Here is a 20,383-nt window from a genome sequence, read left to right as displayed (position 1 = left end):
TGGCTGGCTCGAAACATGGATTCCTGTTTTCAGTTTGTGGGTGGGCTTTACCAAGAAGGTAGCCGAGGTTATATCCGGTTGCCTGAGTGACTCCTGTCCTGGTGAGTGTCTAAAACAATGTCTAGCATATAGTAAGTACTCCATAAACATCTGCTAGAGAAAGGAAGAGAGGGTTCTGGGCATTTTGGGGAAGTGACTCACCAATACTTCCGTTTAGGGATTATGCATGTCACAGTCCCAGTGTGTCCAAAAACTAAACTCAGATTTTATCCCAAACCAACCGTGCTCTTTCTCCAGCAAATGGCACCGCCAGCCTCCAGTTGCCCAGGCCAGCATGCTGACTATTGTCACATCTGATCACTTGCCTAGATCTGACAAATATCAGATGTCCCTTTCCCCTTACTGCTGTGAGCTGCATCCAAGCCATTATCATCTCCCTGAAATCATGGCCAGTCTCCAGTCTCCAGGAAGCTCCCCTCACATGCACATCAGACACCGCAGCCTGAGAACCATGTGAAACACAGATCTGCTCTTGTCTCTCTCCTGCTGAGAACCCTTCAGTGTCTCCCCAGGGTTCTTGGGGGAAGCCCACACTCCTCAGCATGGCTCGGCCCTCTACAGTCCCTGCTCCAGCCCTTCTCAACAGCCTGAACCCGCCATCTCTCACTTTCATTCTCTTGGATCCACAGCACCCTCGGCCCTGAGTGCTCTCCTCCTGACCTCTTCACTTGATGAGCTCCTACTCATCCTCCTAGATAAGTTCAGCTGTTGCTTTCTCTGGGGAGGCTGAGCAAGTGGTCCTTCCACTGACCACCCTGTAATTACCCCCATCGGAACTCCTTCTATCGTGTCTTGTGGTCGCCTGTTCACTCATGTGTCCTCTACTCTAGACTGCATTCCACAAAGACAAATTTGGCATTTATTTGTTGCTGGAACCCTAGCATGGGCACCATGCAAGTGCTCAATAAATATCCATTCAATGACTGAATGATGACAAAGATAAGATATCTTTTCATGAACATTATATTCATCCCGTTGAGCACGGACATGAAAAAAAGTTTGAGTCACATATTCACAGCTTGACGACAGTCATCCCAAGAAAGCCAACTGGCCAAAGGACACTTGATGACCACATCTGGTCAGTGTCACTTTTGCCATGCTGTTTTCCAAGGGTTCCAAGAACCCTCGTGACCAGGGTACATGAGGGGGGCTTGGGTGGGGGAAACCATGTCCAGAATAACACTGACCACATGCTGCCCTTTCCAAGTGGAGAGGGTGGCTACTAGTGACTCAGCCCCAGGAAGGCAGTGAGAGCTTGAGGTATTTATCCAACGGGAGTAGTGGACCTGACCCAAGCCAGCCTCAATCCTTCTGGTGGCTTGGGTCACATGTCTAGTAAGAGCTGGCCAAGGTCAGGGGTTCAGACTGTGATCTCAAAATGGAGCAATGAACTTTGGAAACTATGGGCAATGCCCATGAGCTCAACTACCCTCACAAACATCACTGTCATCAGCTGAGCCAGACAACAGAAGTAACCACATTGCCTTCTCCTGGTGTCATGGGTCCTTGCCAAGATATACCATCTATCATGTGGGCTCTGCAGATTCCAAGGGCCAGGTTTATTTTAGGACCATTAGAAAAGTTAATGGAATAAATGGCATCTGTGAATTGTCCTCTTCACTCTGTGGGACTAGACGGCCTGGGATAATGTGGCACATGGGAAAACTGGGAGCATGCTATTAGGCTGGGGACTCGATCTCCCCCGTCATGACCCATGACGGAGAAACTAGAGGGGAAAGGGGGGAAAATTCTCTATGTGTCTCATGGATGGAAGGACTTCCTGCAACAAACCATCGAAGGGCTTTTGGCTTAATACTGGCAAAACTCCAATTTGATGTCCTGCCCCTTGACTTTGAGTTTGGCCATGTGGCTTGCCTTGACGTTAACGGATGTGATGTGGCTGAAAGTTTGGAAAGTACTTGTGCCCCTGGGCTTGCCTCTTGTCCTCTGCCATCGCCAGCACAAGACCATACCCAGGTGAGTCCACCATCTCAGGAGGAGGATGAGAAGAGCTGAGCCTGGATCAGCTGACCACCAGGTGCAAGAGTGATCAGCCTTCCCAGAGTGCGTCCTTGCCCCAGCCGGCCTCTGGACCCACAGCGTCCTAGCATCAGCAAGGAGAGAGGCACCCTGCATCACTTGTGTGTTGTAGGCAAGGTGCTTGCCGTGTTGCAGGCAATGTGCATTGCCTCGGGGGAAGGTGGTAAAAGGCAGAATGAAAAATGGAGCTGTTGGCTGTCACAGCAGAGGGCTGGCGCACCCCAAAATGAAATCACCAGGACCAATAACTAAAACTGTTGTTCAGGCGAATAAAAGCTCCATTTACAGATCATCTAGTGTTTGCTAGACACAGTGCTAAGCATTTTCAAGGTACGGTCTGATTTAATCCTCAAGATAACTTCTAGAAAGATGCTCTTATCACCATTTCACAGGTGAGGAAACTGAGGCTCAGAGAGGTTAAGCCACTGGCTAAAGGTCACAGAGCTAATAAATGGAGGAGAAGGAATTCTAACCCTGTCTGACAGGCTACTTTCAATAGCCCTGACAACTGCCACCATCCTTGGGCTTGTGTGCCCCCCCCCCCCCCCCGCCTCAGGCCACCACCGCCAGCTTAGCTCAGTGATTGCACAGGCCGAGTCCTGGAGACATCTGCTCCTACTGCCCAGGCACCCTCATCAGCTTTCCGGGTCAGTTTGCTTGTATCCCCAGGCCCCGCTCCAGTGCCGGCCTCCCCAGCCTGGTCCTACCACACCACCACTAAGGAACACCATGCGTTTTAACCCTAAGACTTCTTTAAGGCCCTAACCAGACAAAACATAAAATAAATATACAATAGAAAATAAATTCAAGATAGTTTAAGGCTAATGCCCCAAACAGCAACTCACAGCACTCAATTTTTCTAAGCTGGGGTCATCCGAGAATTTAGGCGCCAACCGCAGATGGATTTCATTTATCTACAAGCGTGTGTAAGAGAGTCACCTGGGAGGGGGTGCGGGATTGGAGCAGGGCTGGCCAGGGGGTCTAGAAAGGAAAGATGGGCTACTGGCTCAGCAAACTGGGAGCGAGCAGCCCTTCTGCGCCGGGTGCTGCCCACGGGCAGAGGCCACACTCCGGTAGATTGTCCAGCACGCTCACAAGGTGGGCACCGCCAGCCCAGGGGGGCAGTGGCAGCGAGTCAAGTCCAAGGCACCCGGGAAGTGAATTCTTCCTTCTGCAATGGGGTCCAGCTCCATGTCCCAGGAGAGGCCAGAGAGAACTTGCCACAGGGAGAATGCTCCTTATAAGCCAGCTGTTAGAATTCCTTGGGAAAGAAGGAGGAACCAGCTTCTCACACATGGGGAGCCAAATGACTGGGGGAAATATGAATTTGAGAGATAGGGTTGGACTCTAAGCCAGGACTAGCTAAGTTTTCTTTGTCAACAAATCAGTTGATAAACATAACAGAATCTTGTTAGGGTCCAAAGTTCCCAGTATAAAGGAAAAATCGAGAAAAAAAAAAGGATCAGTCTCTCTCTACATTTTTATCACTCACAGACATCCTCAGGGGAAGTGGTCACACCGAGGCTGTCCATCCCTGAAGGTCGGTCCCAACAGCAGCCCAGATGAGCCCATCCGCCCAGGTAGAGCGGCCCAACCACGGGGTCCTTCCCAGAAATGGGGTCCCCCCCTGGGGCATTCCCGGCCGTGGGCCTTTGATCGCCCTACCTGTCTGGGTTCTTCAAAGCTTCTTCAAAGTCCACGTTCAAAGCCTTGCACATCTGGGAAAGTCCCAGCAGGTCCCCAGAGAAAGGCTCTCTGGGAAAACGCCACCGGTTGGTTGAGCCAACCATTCGGCGTTCCAGCCGAGCTCTGTGCTGCTTGGGAAGCAAAAGAAGGGAGAAAATCCTTTTTTAACCTCAGCCAAATGCCAGGTTTTCCAAAGTGTACAACAGAGAGAAAAGCAAGACACATTTTAAAACGCTGGTTGATGTTCAAACATGGTGAGTATTTCTCAGGAGCCATTCTCCGAAGGCCGATATCGTACTCAGTAGACAGAGGAGTTGAAGGAACAAAGTAATTTGGAGTTTAGGATCTAGGACAGAAGGCGCCAGAGGCAAAAGGTCAGGAAGAAAGATTGTTTCTTTGCGGGTGGTTCTGAAGAACCCACGAGCAGGGACAGGATATTTCAAGAGACTCTTCATTACGTGCTTATCCTCACTTGGGCTTCAGAGAGATACCAAACTGAGAGATCCTAGGTAGGGACTGCTTTTCTCTCTATTGTGGTGAAATACACAAAATGTAACATTCACCATTTTATCCGTTTCATCACATACAATTGAGTGGCATTTGGTACATTTACAAAGTTGCACAGCGATCACCACCATCCAGTTCAGAGCATTTTCATTCCCCCAACAGGAAACCTTATACCCATCAGGCCATCACTCCTAATACCCCTCCCCCCAGCTCCTGACAACCAGCAATCTGCTTCCTGCTTCTAAGGATTTACTATTCCGGATATTTATGTAAATGGAATCAGACAACATGTGGGCTTTTAGGCTTGGCTTCTTTCCCTTGGCATGTTTTCCATGTTCCTCCCTGTGGTAGCACGTATCAGAACTTCATTCCCTGTTAGGGCTGAATAATATTCCACCGTGTGGGGAGACCATGTTTTTTAATCCATTCATCAGTTGATAGACACCTGTGTCTTTTCCACCTCTCGGTGATTATGAAAAATGCTGCTGTGAACGTTTGTGTACAAGTTTCCATTTGAACACCTGTTTTCCATTCTTTTGGGTCTATACCCAGGAATGGACAGCTGGGCCACTGGGCAGGGACTTTTGCTTAGATATTTTCTTGAGGTCGTAGGGCTTTAGCAGTTTCCTTAAGGGAGCAGTAGAATATTCAGCATGGATGTAAGCCTCAGACATGGTGGGTCAAGGAAAGCTAGCCAGGAAAGTGTACCATGACGGACCCACAGGAATGGGTGCGGTTGTTCCTAAGCCAGGCGAGTCACCAGCAGGGTGGTGGGGAGACCAGGGGCCAGGGAATGGAGAATTCAAGGTCAAATCTTGTTATCGCCACTAACGGGTTGTATGGCCTTGGGCAAGTCATTTAACCTTTTGAGCCTTTCTGTCCTCACCTGATGATGGCGAAGGTGATGATGTTAAAATGGTAAGAGGAAGTTTGGGAACCACGCTTTAGTGCCTGGAATATGGCGGGCGATCGAACACTGTGGAATGCGAATCTAGATGCAGTCCTGTGAGTGGTGGGCTCTGACAGCAGGGTCAGCCAATGAAGCCGGGGTCGTGAGTGGTGCACGACCCGTCCCCTGTGCAAGCGTGGTGACAGAGCTGTGAGCAGGTGCTCCTGCTGCCCGCACGCCTGGCCGCCTGTGAACTGCTTTACTCACCGGGTGCAGCATTTTCCTGGACGGTACTGGTGATTACACACAGGGGAGGGGCGAAGAAACACCTGGAAGACAAAAGGGGTAAGGTTTACATTTTCAGAAACTCCCCAGAGGGGCTCTTCAAAACAGCAGATTGGCCTGAAGAGTCTCTATTTTGCTGCCACAAACAGTAATAATGAGTAAACTTCCAGGGTGGGTTATTCATCAAATCTAGAGACTCTCTTCTCTGCTCTTGGGCTGGAAATGGGGCTCAGAAAGAGCCAAATGGGAGATAACCCACCATTCCTCGCCCCTTTGTCGAGGGACGGGCACCGAAGGAGGTCCGTAAGTAGGCTGGGCAGGTCATTTGGTACTTGTGGTGCTCCCCCACCCCCGCTTCCAGGCCCACCTGCCTCCCCGGCCGGAGCCCCCGCAGCCCCTCCCTACCTAGTGCAGCCAGTGCACGTCACAGGGGTGCCCTCCGTCTCCAGCGGGGATGAAAACACCAGCCGTACTTACGTCTCGAAGCGTCCTCGTGGCCACGGTGCGTTCACAGGAGAAACTTGTTGAACAGAAGCACTCTTGTGGCCTCGGTCTCTGAATGACAGGATCGCTGTGGGCTGCTCGCCTTCTGACTCTGAACCCTGAGAGTGCTCATGACATCTGGGGCTCACCCTTTTCTTCTTAGGGGCCAAGGTGCTTCGGCAGGGGAGCTTGCCCTTGGTTTCCCGATTGTGGGCACCATGGCAACATCAGGAAAAGGTTCTGAGCACTTCCTGTTCCAGGCCTGTCTCAGCACAGCTGGGGACTTTGGGCTCCGTGGGGGACACGTGTCAGCCCTGTGGCCCTGTGGCGCCACGTCTCCTCACAGCACCTGGGGTAACCTGGAAGAGCCGCTAAAAGGGCCTCAGGGAGTGTCCAGCCTCAAGTCCTCAGGCCCCCTTTGTCAAATGAGAAGATTGCGCTGGAAGGTTCTCAGATCCCTGCCAGGCTTGGCATTCTGGGGGTGCTCTATTTCTGGCTCAGCCATTTAGAAATGTTTTGACAAAAATATATAAATAAGAATTGGAGAGTTTTGGGGCACCTGGGTGGCTCAGCTGTTAAGCGTCTGCTTTCGGCTCAGGTCATGGTCCCAGGGTCCTGGGATCGAGCCCCACATTGGGCTCCCTGCTCCGCGGGAGGCCTGCTTCTCCCTCTCCCACTCCCCCTGCTTATGTTCCCTCTCTCGCTGTGTCTCTCTCTGTTAAATAAATAAATAAAATCTAAAAAAAAAATAAAAAAGAATTGGAGAGTTTTACGTTATTAAAACTATGCCTGATGATTTATTTTGTGGATAGGTGATTTTTAATCAGCTCCCTCCGGGAATGAAGATCTGACTAAAAGTCAAGAGCTTTCATGCCGGGGGCCATGGTGGAACCTTCCAGGGGCTCAGTGACCTGTTCTGCAAAGCCCAGGCCCCAAACTAGGAGGTGGAGAGCTGGAGACATATCCATCATGCCCGGAATCTTGGTCCATCAGTCTTGGACCTCCACCCCCGGGCTCATGGAAATCCCAGCCACAGTAAGAACAGCCAGGAGTCGGTGCAGCTCACGAGACCCAGGACAGGCTTCCCCCAGGCTCTTCATGTGCGGCCTTTCCTGAGTCATATAAACTACAAAGTGAACCAGGAAGGTAAGTGCTCTGCCTACTTGTAACTGAGTCCTAGAAACTATAACACACTCCATAGAGAAGAGGCATCTCTAAATGTCCCTCCCTCCTCACCCTCTGATCTGTGATTCTACCTTTCCTGACACCTACACTCCGCTGGGAGGAGTTTCTGTGGGGGGTGCTCTATGGTGCCCTGCCCATCCCCGCCTCCCCACGGGACCCAACAACCGAACTCAGCCCTTAGGAAGTGCTCAACATACGTCTCTTGACTTGGATCATTGGATGTACCCACCCCTACCCACCTCTCTGCACATGGATGAACATTGTGTGTGTGTGTCTGTGTGTGTCTGTGTGTGTGTGCATACACACGTGTTCATGTATGCGTGTGTGTATCTCTTTCTTGTGGGTCACAATCCCATCTCAACAGATGGACAGATTCCCGCTTTGCTGCTCTCTTCCCTCCACTCCAAACTTTTCTCAGCTACCTGTCCCTGGAATGTGGGTCCCCATGGAAGGTTTCAATGAAAGAGTTTGAAATACCTTGTCCTGGACCACCTTGTCCATCATGGGCAAGCCCAGGAACACCCTCCAGGCACCAGGTCTGGGGCACAGCTGAGAGCTTGCCCTTGGGCGCTCTCTAGTGGCCACTCGTGGGAAGCATCCCAGGGTGCCATACTCCCTAGTGTCCCTAAGCAGGACCTTGGTCTTGTCCGTGTCTATCACTCCCTATAGGGTCTGGCCTTCAGCTCATCCCCCAAAACCCTCTGTACATACATCCTCCATAGAGCAAGACAGCCAACACAAATAAATGGAAATGGCTCCCAGCTCGTCTCCCTAACGGCCTTTTCCTGGTGGTGCCCAGTGTGTGGGGATATATGCCCCACGGGCTCAGACAAGCCAGACATCCCAAGAGCAAAGGCCTTCTTCAGTGGCCCAGACACCAAACTCCATTGAGCACAGCTCTCAGCCAGAACCACCTTGTACCAAAATCTCCCATGCCAGTTACAGGGGGATTCTGGTGGGATGTCCATCTTCTTGAACATCCCAGGGATGAGTTGCTTCCCAGCTTCCCAGAGAGCCCATTTCAGCCCAGAAAGTGGGGTACACAGGAAAGAACCCCCAATTCTGACCCTGGTTTTGGCACTGACTAGCTGTGTGTGACCCTGGACATGACCTTCACCTCCCTGAATGGAAAGTAGACCCAGAGACACGGGGCCCTGGCATGCTGGAGGGTCTTGACCTCAGAACCTGAGTGCTGGCTCTAAGGACCCTCATTTTAAAAGACTCGGGGCCCAGGACACTGTATGTACGTAGCAGGAGGCTCCTGTGAGTGTCCAAATCAGGATTGCCTGGCTCCCGGGGGGTGGGGGGCTGTCTGTGCACCGGGGTCTAGGCTCTTGCTGGGGGGTGGGGTGCAGCCTGTAGATGAGGCCTCTGGCTGAGGAAGTGCATGAGCCAGAAGACCGGAAGGGGCTTCCACCAAGAAGCAGAGGGTGGGTCCTGCCCTTGAACTGCGTCCTATATGGCCAGGAGTGGGGTAGTCTCAGTGCTAAGTGAGGAGCCCTGGCCTGGGACTTGGGTCGGACCCTGGTCCGTCTTGCTGTGTGAGCTCGGGGCAGCCTTCTCTCGGCTCTGGGCTTCAGTTTCTCATCTGCACAACAGAGCTCTTACAAAACAACTCCTCAGCTCTGTCCCTGCTCATCCCATTATCCCCAGACTCCCAGGCTGGTACAACCAGGACTGGGGGAGGGGTGGGGTGATGACAAACCGCACTGGCCTAGGGCTTGTCCCATCCACACCTTTAAACAAAGTTGGAGCGTCAAGTTTGTGCTGGGGGTTGGGGATAAAACGGGAGCTCAGTGGAGGAGGAGGACCACCTGTGTGCTGTTTATCCTCATCGCACCTGGAACGTTATTTACGTAGCAATTGCTTTATCGATGAAATAACATTTTGGTATGCTGGTTTATTTCTAATACATATTAAATTAACTGCATAACTATTTTAAAAAGTCCTTTGTGAGCCGCCCCTGAAAATCATCTTTTGTGTACATGCACTTTGCTTTTGGAAGTTTATCTCTGCCCTTAGGAGGCTCGCACGGTCCAGGGGGATGGCCAAGTCAGGAGTGGAGCTCAGTCAGCTCCAGGAATTCACAGGAGGGGCAACCAACTACAGTAAGCATGTATTCTGCTGCTTTGACATCTTCAGGTCTTGCTGACCTGGGAGGGACTGTCTGTCCCGCTCAGCATTAGCCAGTTCCTAGGGCTAGTAAAGCACCTGCCTATTAGCGAGCTTTCGTTTGCAAACCAGCCAAACCCAGAGCCCATATCCCCATCACTTCTTTTATTGGCTTTCACACCCAGGGCCGCTGTTCCCCGGTCCTGATCACCCCAGGCCCGGGTACCAAACAACTACAGAGAGCCCCTACGGCCCAAAGCCTACTGATGCAAATGATGCAAACTAGCGGACCCTAAGCCTATTTACTCCTGTCACCTGTTCCTTCCCTCCGGAACCACAGTGAAGGCTCTTATCCACATCTTCCCCTTGCTCCCCTGTCTCCTGACCAACCTGGTGCTTCTCTATGTGACCCTGCCTGGCACGGCGTACCCTCTCCTCTGGGGAACTGTGAGTAACCAGCTGTCTTCAACGGCACTTGTCCCCTGTTCCGTGGGCCTCATCATGCCTGAATAATAATAAAACCCACATTTAAAAAAACTGACCCAGGCCTGGGGGTTCAGGGAGGGTTCCTTGGAGGGAGTGACATCAAGAATGAGCCTTCAGGGAGTGGGCGTTAGCTGGGAGACCAGATGATGGGGCAGGGGTGGGTGACCCCAGGAGAGGTGTCGGGACCTACTGAAGAAATGACCATGCATCTCATTGTACCGCAGGGTGGGGATGGGGGAAGGGGCTTTGTCTAGCCCCACCTCTTTGATCTCCAAGTTGTGTTTCCCAGCTCCTAATAAACCCAAAAGATGTGGATTCTCTGTATTCTGCCATTGCGGCTCCAGTCTAGGGGACTCAGGAGCCCGGCCAGGTGCTGCCAGCCTGGGGAGGGGCCACAGGTCCGCCGAGGGAAACACGTGAAGACCAGACAGAGCAGAGCCCCTCACTCACACCCGCCTAACACTGCACCCCGCGGGGGGGCCCCACAGCCATTCCCAGCTATTGAACAAAGAGCGGGGTTTTCAGTGTCCTTGAACACAGTAGCAGGGGCAGCCCAGGCTCAAGACAGGGCTGCCAATCAGCCTAAGGACAGAATGGGTGTGAGGACCACGGCGGGCGCGGGGGTCGGGGGGGGCGCACTCCCTTCCTGGTGCCTTCTCTCCCCACCGCTTTCTGCTGGGCTCCCTTATAAAGACCGCTGTCAGCCTGAGGAACGCAAAGGGGCTCGCAGTCACTGAAGAGCTGAGGCCCCGTCCTGGGGGCCCCATTTCCCAGCTGAGCGGCCTGGTCAAATCCCCAGGTTTTTAACCTCCCGGAGCCTCTGCTTCCTTCTTGTAAAATAGAAATAAAAATAGCTCCTATTCACCAGATTGTTTCAAGGCCAGAGAGTGCAAACCCCAAGGAAGCCCTGTGGGCCTCAAATGTGAACAGCCTTCTCCTCCTACCTGTGCGCACACCTCCACGCTGCCCTTGTCGGAACACCCTCCCCGCCTTGTTCCATTTGTCCAGTGGGATGTCCTGGAAAGCAGAGAGGCTTTGCTAGAAAACCTGAGCATCCTACCAGGGCCGACAATTAAGTGAAAGAAGCACTGTCAGGGAGCCTGAGCCCGCACTCGGGCCTGTCACCTCTGTCACCTGTCCCACGCACAGCGCTGATCACTTCTCTCCGTGCCTGGAAAGGGTGGGGGCTGGGGTGCTCCTTGCATGGCCTTGGGCCCCTCACATCTCACGTCTAAGGGGCTGAGCCCCAAACTTGAAAGAAAAAGAGGCTTCTTCCACCGAGCCCCCCCATCCCGGTCACAGTGACCACCTCCCTCTTTTCTATCTCCCTCCCCACCCCCTCTGTCTTCAGGAGTAAACTTAGTATCTCAGTCACGTCATCTTTAACTTGAGAGCCCTAAGGAAATGCTGAGCCAGGGGGGAAAAAAAAAGAAAGAAAAAGAAAATGACGTTCGAACTTCAGGATTTCAACTGACTTGGCAAACCGAACTTCTAAGAGCTGCAGAGAATCTCAGGGGTTGTCATGCCAGCTGCTGGGGGAGCTTTGGGTGGGCGGCAGGTGCTTCCTTCTCCTGCCCTTCCCGCTCACTCAGCAAGGCAAAATACCTGAACTAGTCCTTGGCGGCCATCACGTGGGTGAGCATCTGCAAACACGTGAGCTATTCTATAAAGTGAATGCAGGACCAAAAGCAGCTGATCTCAACCCAGAGGGGTTCCCAAGGCCAGGCACTCTGTGGGTAGGTCTAGTGAGGGGGCCTAGCGCGCAGGTGGGCCTGAGGCCAAGGTGGGGCCAGGGCGTCCCAAGCTAGGCCAGGCCAGGCTGACCGGCAGACAGAGTGGCCCAGAGACAGATCTATGCCTCAAAGGTTACATACGGACTATGTGTGCGTATTGAGTGTGTATGGGGGAGGCGGTATATTTTAGTACAACCTTAGTGAAGGCCTATTTGGCAATGGGTGTAACCAACTTTAAAAAATGTGTATAAGCTTCAAGGAGAAAAACCGCATGTGATATCCAGGAGCTGGCCTGGCATGCCTGCTAGGCCTTGCTGTTCTCCTGTTGAACACACACAGTTTCGCAGAAAATCGGTGTCAGAATTGGCCACGCTGGGATGGATCAAGAGAAAACAAGACCACCCCAGAGTCAGTCTGAACACACACACAACATGAACATTATCCAAACCACAGAAAGGACCGGATATCCTTCCATCCTGGCTAATGTGTATGAACAACTATTCCTTCTTTACCAATTACAGCTTTGCCTTAGTCTAGATAAGATGTGCTGAGATACCCCACCTGAGACCTGTCTCTGCCCTGAGAGCATCCAACATGGAACAAAGCCCTGCTTCTTTACGTCTTCCCCAGAAGCACCTGACTCAAGCCCAAATCCTATATACCACCTGCCTCCAAACAGTCTCTTACTGCGCTGCCCCACAGCTCCCCCTGGTGGCTGTCCTTCCTCCCTACAACGAGCCCCAAAGCCAGCTTGCTCAACACGGGTGCTCCTGGTGGCCTTTGGCTGGAGTAGTGACAGCATTCACCCAGGTTATCCACTTCAAAAATTCAGCCCAAGGAAAATTCATGTTCATAAATGTATATGCGTAAGGAAACTCAATGCAATGTGCGTGCACAATGACAGCAAACCATCAGACACCACGTAAATGTCCATCAGTGGGCGGCTGCGTAAATGCATTTTGCGACCATGAGACACATGCAGTCATTCGAAATGATGACAAAGAGCCGTATTTATTGATAGAAAAGTTTGCATCACATGATGGTTACATTATAGCATCACATGAAAAAAGGGTTTACAAAACGGTATGCAGGGGCCCTGCAGAGCTCCAAATAATCCTGCTTTTATAAAGATAAATTAATAAGTATTTCATACACTGAGAAAAAAGTATAGAAAAATAAATATAAAAACATTAACAGTTATCATTTCTTGGTTTGGGGATTATGAGGTTTTTTCCTTACCTGCATCTCTAGACTTTTTAGCAGTGGAAGATTTTTTAAAAAAAATATTTATTTTAGAGAGAGAGAGTACACATGAGCGGGGTGGGGAGGAGAGGGACAGAGGGAGAGGCAGAGAGAGAGAGAATCTCAAGCAGACTCACTGCTGAGTGTGGGGCTCAATCCCATGACCCTGAGATCAGGATCTGAGCCAAAATCGAGTCGGCCGCTCAACCGAGCCCCCCAGGTGCCCCCGGAAATGTTTTACTTAGGTAATAAGAAACAGAGGAACTTCCAAGAGCTAGGGGCTGGGCTGTCGTGAGAACACAGCTGAGATCACAATCTGGGGTGAGCATGGAGGAGGGGTCTGGTTTGGACAAATGAGCATTGGGGTGAGGGGACACGGCTGTGTCCCAAGGAGGGGAGACAGGGAGACGGAGCCCAGCAGAGGTGGCTGGGCAGTGGGAGGAGGCCGCCCCCGGGCCTGTCTCAGGGTCCCTGTCAGACGTGGGGTTGACGGCGGGACTAGAGGCTGGGACTCTTCCAGAGAGGCGGGCTGGGTCTTTCTCTCTGTGCTGCCTGGGGTATCTGCTCTGTCAGGCGTCGGGGGGTCCTACTTGAGGGGCACAGCCCACAGGCACGGTGGCTGGGCCCGAGGAGGGGCACCCGGAGCTGAGGGCCACTGGGGGCTTGGGGCTGCTTTCCAAGTTCACGCTGCACACCACGCCCCCACAAAAAGGCCTCCATCCCCGAACACCGCTAGCTGTGAGCATGCCCTTCTTTGGAAACAGAGTCTTTGTAGATGTAACTGGGAATGTGGAGAGGAGGTCATCCTGGTTTGGGGTGGGCCTGAAATCCAAAGAGCAGTGTCCTTACAAGAGAGGGGAGAGGGAGCTGAGCCCCAGAGGAGACTGGAGGGACGTAGCCGCCAGCCACGGGATGCCAGGGACTGCGGCCACTGTCCAGAGCTGCGAGAGAGGCAAGGAAAAGACTGCCTCAGAGCCTCGGCGGGGGGAGCACACCCCACCGACACTCGCATTTGGGACTTCTGGCCCCTGAACTGTGAGAGAAAACATTTCTGTTGTTTTAAGCCGCTGATTATGTGATGTTGTGTCCTAGGAAACAAAGACACCTTCCCACCCTCTCACTGCCCCCCATACGCCCACCGGTCAGCCTGGGGACCCTGAGAAGGTCAGGAGCAGTTAAGGAATCTAACGGCGGGCACGTCCCGATTTCGTCTCCAAAGTGGCCTCACTACCTGATTCCCATGGGTAACCGCTCGCCCGGGCCTGGTCCTTTAGAGGGAACTGGGCAATGTTTCCAGGTTGACGGTCATATGCTAAGGAACACACAGGAAGAGGGACAGCCTGCTACTTCCTCGAGCCAGTAAAGGGAAATAGATGTTTGCGTCAAAACTCAGAGAGGCTTTGTAAAACCAAAATCTACGGTAATTCGAAACACTCCATCATTTAAATAGCCAGTCCATCCTTCTCATTAGCTTCCATCTTACAAACAGCTTACGAACGGTTTCCACGATAACGAAGGAAATGTTCTTTAAATCCATGGACAGAGAAGGGAGCCAGAGAAGAGTGAAGGGCCAGATCTGATACGATTTTAACAAAGGCCAGAAAAGACTCAACCCTTCCCAGAAAATAAATCAGAGCCACACGTATTGCCAAGATCCAAAGAAAAAAATTTATTTACAATAGAGAATTTTATTCGAAACATGCATTTTTTTTTAAAACAAATCAGCAAATGCAGATCAAGTTTACACTCCTTAAGGCAAGAGTCCCTGTGCAAGCTATACATGTTCATATTAAATCCAAAAGCCGCTCACCCTGGGAACTCATGTACAAAGGGCAAGGCCAAGGTCAGCGATTTGTCTTCTATTAGAGAATCAGACAATCTCCCTGATACAGGAACTGAGGTCACCTTGCTATGAATTTATACTAAGAAAATGCAAACCAATAGCAAGAAATTCTGATAGTCTCCTTTAGTACTGCATACAATCAAATCAACGTTATTTAGAAAGGAAATACAGTAGTGCATACGAAAAAGTGAAAACAGAACCTGTCCACGTAACCGGAAGGACAGCAGTGAGCCGACGGTCATATTGCACGCAATGGTCAAGTCCAAACATTTGGTTCAAAGTTAGCTTTTCCCCATTTTGGCAATCAGTTCATCACAAATCTTGGTGAGTTCTTCTATCTCTTTATTCTGAAAGTGAAGACAAAAAAAAAAAAAGGTTGCTGAAATCTCCTGGCTATTGGAAATCAAGCCAATCAGAATGATCTTTGGGCTTTTCAGGGGTGTGGGGCCCTCCAGGTTTCTGGGTCCCCCTGAAATTATCTAATGCAGTAAGAGAAACGACATGGAGACAAATAATGTTAAGTACATACCCCAGCTCTAACCGTGACCTTGAGCAAGTTACACAACCTTTCTGAGCCTTGCTGTCCTTCTCTCTACAATGTGGATGACAGCATCTCTCTGAGAATGGAATGCAGTCACAACGTAAAGCTCCCTAACACAGTGACCGGCATAGAGTAGAGGCTTGACTAGTATGGGTTCACTTTCTTTTATTTGCCTCTGAAGGATGTGGACACAAAAGATGGTCTGGGGTGAGCTCCTGGGTGGTCTGTTTGAGAAATGCCACCAGGAGGGGTTAAGCAATTCTACTTGAATAGGGTCGCTAGCATTATTTAGAGGTGCTGTGGACACGAGGAGTCGAGGAGAGAGGCAGGGGTAGACGCAAGCTGGCTTCAGATGCTCCTCGCACCACGCCCTGCCCGTGCTGGGAAGCAAGGGAAGCCAACCACATGCTCACACCAACGATCAGACAACACCATCCACGCTCTACGTGTGGGGATCCAACGGGATGAGTCCAAGGGCAGGTGAGGCTTTGCTCTGATGCAGATCTGCTTCAACAGCCAATGTCGAACAGCCCTCTCCAAGGGGGCTAGATCTTTCTGGTATCCCAGGAACATACTGCAGCCAGTTTTCTGAGGTCGCCATGGAAGGTGAGTCTTAACCACAAGCCTCTCCCCTGAGACTGTAACGGGGCCCTTCCTTGGAAATCGTGGAAACCTCCTGAGACACGGTCCCGCCCGGAGCCACGTGTCCTGTGTTTCCAGGCTGGGCTCCGGGCGCCACCCGTGACTGTGTCCATATTGGGAAGAGTCGGGAAGAGTCGAGAGGTCCTCAATAGAAGAGAAACGCAGCCCTCACTGCAGTCCAGCCACCAGCCCCCACTAGGAGAGATCACCTGGAACAGCACCTCGGCTTACCCCCTTCTAGAGTTTCCAGCTCTGAGAGGCTCGATTCTGAGAGGCACCGAAACGTCTGTTGGAAGACGATGTTCTGTGGGAACGTGGCTCTAACCTTGAATCCTGGAAGGATCCTTGCCACAACGGCGTCTGCTGGGGCCGCGGATGGCGACTTTCCATCTTCCCGTGTGCCAGTCACCGTGCCCAACATGCCCCAAGCACTGGCCCCGCTAGGTTCTCACACCAGTCCCTCCGGGGGAGCCACTGATATTTGCACTTTCCAGTGGGTAACCGAGGCTCAGAGAGGTTAAGTGCTGTGCTTAATTTAAGGTCACGCAGCTGGTCAGACGCCGGAAGCCCGGAGAATTCAGGCTGGCCTGGCCCCAGATGGCTTTGCTGTTTTACTTATTAAACATAATGTTCGGCGACTGACCGCTGAGAGGCAGTAGCAGACCCACTCCCTATAGATTCCTGTAGGTTCTTCAAGCTCCATCTTGGCACCAGCAACCCACTGTCTAGCACTCGGCCATCGTGCAGCTCAGCTCACTGGGTTTCCAGCGCCTCCGATTAAGAAGGGCCTGGTGGGGGGAGGTCATGCTTCTGAATCTCTTTAAAACAGAGACCGACCCCTCCGTATCACTCAGAGTCCTTTAGGGGAGAACGTGTGTGATGAACCCATTCCTCCTCGGTTTTAGTTTAAGACTGAATTATGTTTATAGATCTGTTTGTATCTTTTCTGTTCTCCAAAACTGGGCAGGCCACCTAGCCTTCTTCTTTGTCTTTCAGTTTGCCAGAATACGTAGCATCACCTTCATCTGGCAAGTGGAAGAGTCTGAACAGGCCAGGTTGCCTAGAAAACACCTATCCCGACTCTGGTTTTACCTCTATTACTTGAGCTAACACCATGATGCAGTTCAAACACCATCAAAGCCTGAGGGAAATAGAAGGGAACCAATATATTGCTACATTTCTCACCTGGAAACATTCGATGCACAACTGCCTTCCTGCCCGAAATGATGGGGGAATGTGGTCCTTACTTTAAATGAATATTCCACTTCTCAAGAGTCACCAAATATGCTACACATGGATTATCAATATTCAAAGAATAAAAATAAACACCCGCTCCAGACGAGCAATGCAGTGCCACTCAATAAATATCGATGGGACGAGCAAATGCTTGTGTTTGACGCCTCGGACTCTGGGCTCCCTGCTAGGAACAAGGAGCAGAGCCTGGAAGATTGAGGCAGTTGAAGAGATTTGGCGTATCTGGGCCAGTCCCGCCTCTTCGCTTCTTTCCCTTTTGAGGGACTCTTCCAAATCTTCAGGTTTCAACCTCCAACATGACAAACCTATACAACCTGAGGGCAAGTGTGAGGCTTGCTCAGGGTCATAATGGATGGCGGGGAGTGGGTGGGGGTGGGGGGGGGGAGAACCTGAGGCTCCTGAGTCCCAGGGCTCTGTCCCTGACATCATTTAGGTGAAGAGAGAGGTAGTATGTGCCCACTGCTTGGCCCAGACCCACCTCGGACCCATAGCCAGCCCCCCTGGAACCTGGCTGGGTATGGGCACAGGAAAGGGGTCAATCAGAGGCCACTGGGTGCTTTTGGGTCAGCAGACCATTTGGGAGACAAGCTGGACTTCAGATGCCATCTACCCATTAAGGACGCGCCCCCCCCATGACTGCCCTTTAAGGCCCAAATGCATGAGAAGTGATGCTACCCCACGACACTGGGCTCTCTGATAACCATCCAAGGGACTCCTAAGGCTCAGTAAATCAACCAGAATGGGGTTGCTGTCTGGGAACTCCCTTTCTAGAGACACACTTAAGGAAGGGAGCTGTGTGGCACTCACTTACCCAGATTCAGACTCATATGACACCCCTGGGTGGAAAGGTTTTCCTGTCTGGATACCCAGGGAGAAGGTATGTATGGTAGACTGGGCGCTAGACCAGAAATCAGGACAAGCTGAGGGACCTCAGGAGGGCTCCCCCATCCATGGACGCAGGAGGACATCTGGGGCCCTTTTGACCCCAACATGGCCTGGTGATTACCCCATTCCCTCACCAGTAAAGCACGCTGGATGTGGGGTAAGGTACTCTGCCTGGCACACTGTAGATACTTGGTAAATGTGTGACAGATGAATGTTGACAAGGAATGAAAAGCAGCAATAAACATCAGAGCAGACAGCAATTCCAGGAAAGGCAAGAAGGGGGACAGTCTCGGGGCGAGCATTACACTGGATCTTCCAGAGGGAGAGCAAGCATATGCTCATGAGGTCTAAACCTGTCCCGGGAGCTGCAGGGAGCACAGAGAAGCCCGGCCTCTGGGTCCGGCCAGCCCCACCCCGTGGAGGCGCCCCGCCCTCGGCTCTTACCTTCTGCTCCAGCGTCCTCTCCAAAGCGTCCACACGAAGCTGCTCCTTCCGCAGACTGGCCTGGTAGGCAGCCTGCTCCTGCTGGGCCTTGCCTCGGACCTGCGCGATCTCGGCGTTGGCCCTGTGGAAACAGCGGGGGGAGGGGATGCTCAGGAACGGTCACCCTTCCCCATAGACCCCTCCCACCTTCGTCCTCCCAGCTCTGGGCAGCAGGAGCCCATGAGAACGCCCCACCCCTAGCCCCCATTCCCGTGATGCTGCGGTGCTTTGAGTGGGTGCCCTGGAAACTGCAATGTGTGTCCTTCACTTATCAAAATGCTCAAGAGTACACTATTATCACAAGCCACAGTGAAAAAACACAAGTGGATTACCCGCCCTCCCCAAGCCAGTGTGAGCGGTGCCACTGGAGAGCCCGGCCTGCCTTGGCGGGGTGCTGAGAGGCCTCCGGGAGCGGACCCGAGGCTGCGTTACCTGTCCAGCTTCTCCTCCGCGTGCACCTTCAGGGCCTGGTACCTCTGCTCCTCTTTCTTCACCCGGGACAGGTACTCCTGTGCACACTTCTTCAGCACCTCTTCATTCTGACGTGACAGGTGACAGAGGACAGAGGTCACGCCCACAGAAGAAATGCCCCAGGTGCTGGGAACCCCGAGAACTCCCTGATGCTGCTGGAACCCTGGACCGCCAAGTCCAGGTCCCTATGATCTCTCCCAACCTGCTCCAGCTTTCCCCACCCACCCTGTCCAGCGTCCCGCTCTGCCGACACGAACATACCTTGCGGAAACCCTCAAGGACCTCCTTCATCTTCTCATATCTCCTGAAGAGATCGGCCAGAGATTTCTCCACGGAGTTCAGGTCGGCCAGAGCTTGCTCCTTCTCTAGGACCAGCTGCTGGACGGTCTGGTGGGAGACGGACTTCTCCCTCTGCTCATCCTCTGGCAAGAGACACAAGAATCCAGACGATGGGGCCGGGGGATCCCAACCCGGTCTCAGGGACAGCTGGGGCCTCAGATGCAACTCAGCCTGAGTATAGGGCATCCCAGACTCTGGACAGACCCACCCCCACCCCCCCGAGCCCACCCAGACTCTGTTTCTAAAGGAACAACACCCACGGGCCCAGCATCCCGGACCTGGGCCTTTGCAGTGTGAGATGGGACGGAAACTAGCCACTGTCCTTGAACCTGATCGATGCAGACCCTTAAAAATCCACATTCAAGGCCCCAGTGATTCTATTCGGTTGACGACAGCAAACAGATCCATAAGGTGGAAAAAATCACCACTGAATTTTGTGTTGAGCGAGATTACAAGGTACAGTAGTCTGGGCTCTGAGGAACAGGCCTTTCTATGTGTTATCAAAACAAAGAGATGGTTATTGGAAAAAAAAAAGATTTCCTCATCCCTTAAAACATCCCGGGAACCAAAGCCCACATCACCCTCAGCCCTGAAACTCTGCTTTGCACAGAAACGGACATTTCCTTTGATACAGCAAATGTCTTAACTCTGAGAAAAATGGAGCTCTTTCTGGCAAAGTGAGTTTCTCAGTTAGGTACAAAAGAATTAATTCTGGCCCAGTTCAGAGTGGCTGATCCTAGTAAAAGGAACGGCTCCGTCCTCGACCCCACCCCTCGGGGCCACCACCCGCTAACACTCTCCCCCAAACAGCTTGCAAACCATCTCGTATTTACGGGAAAGGCTTTCTCTGACCACTCCGCATAAAAGCCCCTCACCCACACGGCGCTATCTTTTGTGTGCTGGCCCGTTGGTCACGGTCTGGGTGGGCGAGGAACCTTTTGTTCCCATCTGTTTGGACCTCTGGTGACAACAGAGAGTGGAGGGAGGAGAAGCCCCCTCTCAGAACTCTTGGGGGAAGGAGCTCTGCAGAGCTGTCCTCCCCTCAGCCCCAGGTCACCTGGGCAGGGGTCCTGATGCCCAGGACTACCTCCAAGGGCTGGCCGCCGTAGGGTGGATGGCTCTGGAAACGATGACAGACGAAACAACAACCAGCGTGCACTGAGCTCTTCCACGCGTCAGGCGCCCTGCTCACTGTTCTATTCATTTAATGCTCCTAA

General features: G+C 52.2%; 2 protein-coding genes across 7 annotated transcripts in view; both read right to left on the bottom strand.

The window, feature by feature from the left end:
- Positions 1–7,636, bottom strand: part of BTBD16 (BTB domain containing 16) — a 43,070-nt gene extending 35,434 nt beyond the window's left edge. Inside the window, exons 1-4 of the mRNA XM_032423008.1 lie at positions 7,613–7,636; positions 5,450–5,511; positions 5,180–5,269; positions 3,766–3,945 (exon numbers count right to left, since the gene is read on the bottom strand). Of these exons, the coding sequence (XP_032278899.1) occupies positions 3,766–3,945; positions 5,180–5,269; positions 5,450–5,511; positions 7,613–7,636 (356 nt within the window). The remainder of the gene's footprint in view (positions 1–3,765; positions 3,946–5,179; positions 5,270–5,449; positions 5,512–7,612) is intronic.
- A 6,499-nt stretch (positions 7,637–14,135) lies between these two features.
- Positions 14,136–20,383, bottom strand: part of TACC2 (transforming acidic coiled-coil containing protein 2) — a 73,450-nt gene continuing 67,202 nt past the window's right edge. For 3 of the 6 annotated variants that reach the window (XM_032423069.1, XM_032423066.1, XM_032423067.1), the window contains exons 14-17: positions 19,089–19,249; positions 18,789–18,895; positions 18,318–18,438; positions 14,136–14,898 (exon numbers count right to left, since the gene is read on the bottom strand). In XM_032423069.1, coding sequence (XP_032278960.1) covers positions 14,833–14,898; positions 18,318–18,438; positions 18,789–18,895; positions 19,089–19,249 — 455 coding nt within the window. In that variant the 3' untranslated portion in view covers positions 14,136–14,832. The remainder of the gene's footprint in view (positions 14,899–18,317; positions 18,439–18,788; positions 18,896–19,088; positions 19,250–20,383) is intronic. The other 3 variants (XM_032423064.1, XM_032423065.1, XM_032423068.1) reach the window with 2 other exon arrangements.

Source organism: Phoca vitulina, unplaced genomic scaffold (assembly GCF_004348235.1).
Source record: "Phoca vitulina isolate PV1807 unplaced genomic scaffold, GSC_HSeal_1.0 scaffold28, whole genome shotgun sequence".
NCBI lineage: Eukaryota > Metazoa > Chordata > Mammalia > Carnivora > Phocidae > Phoca > Phoca vitulina.
The sequence above is the reverse complement of the archived record's forward strand: the minus strand, read 5'-3'. Positions and strand labels throughout refer to the sequence as shown.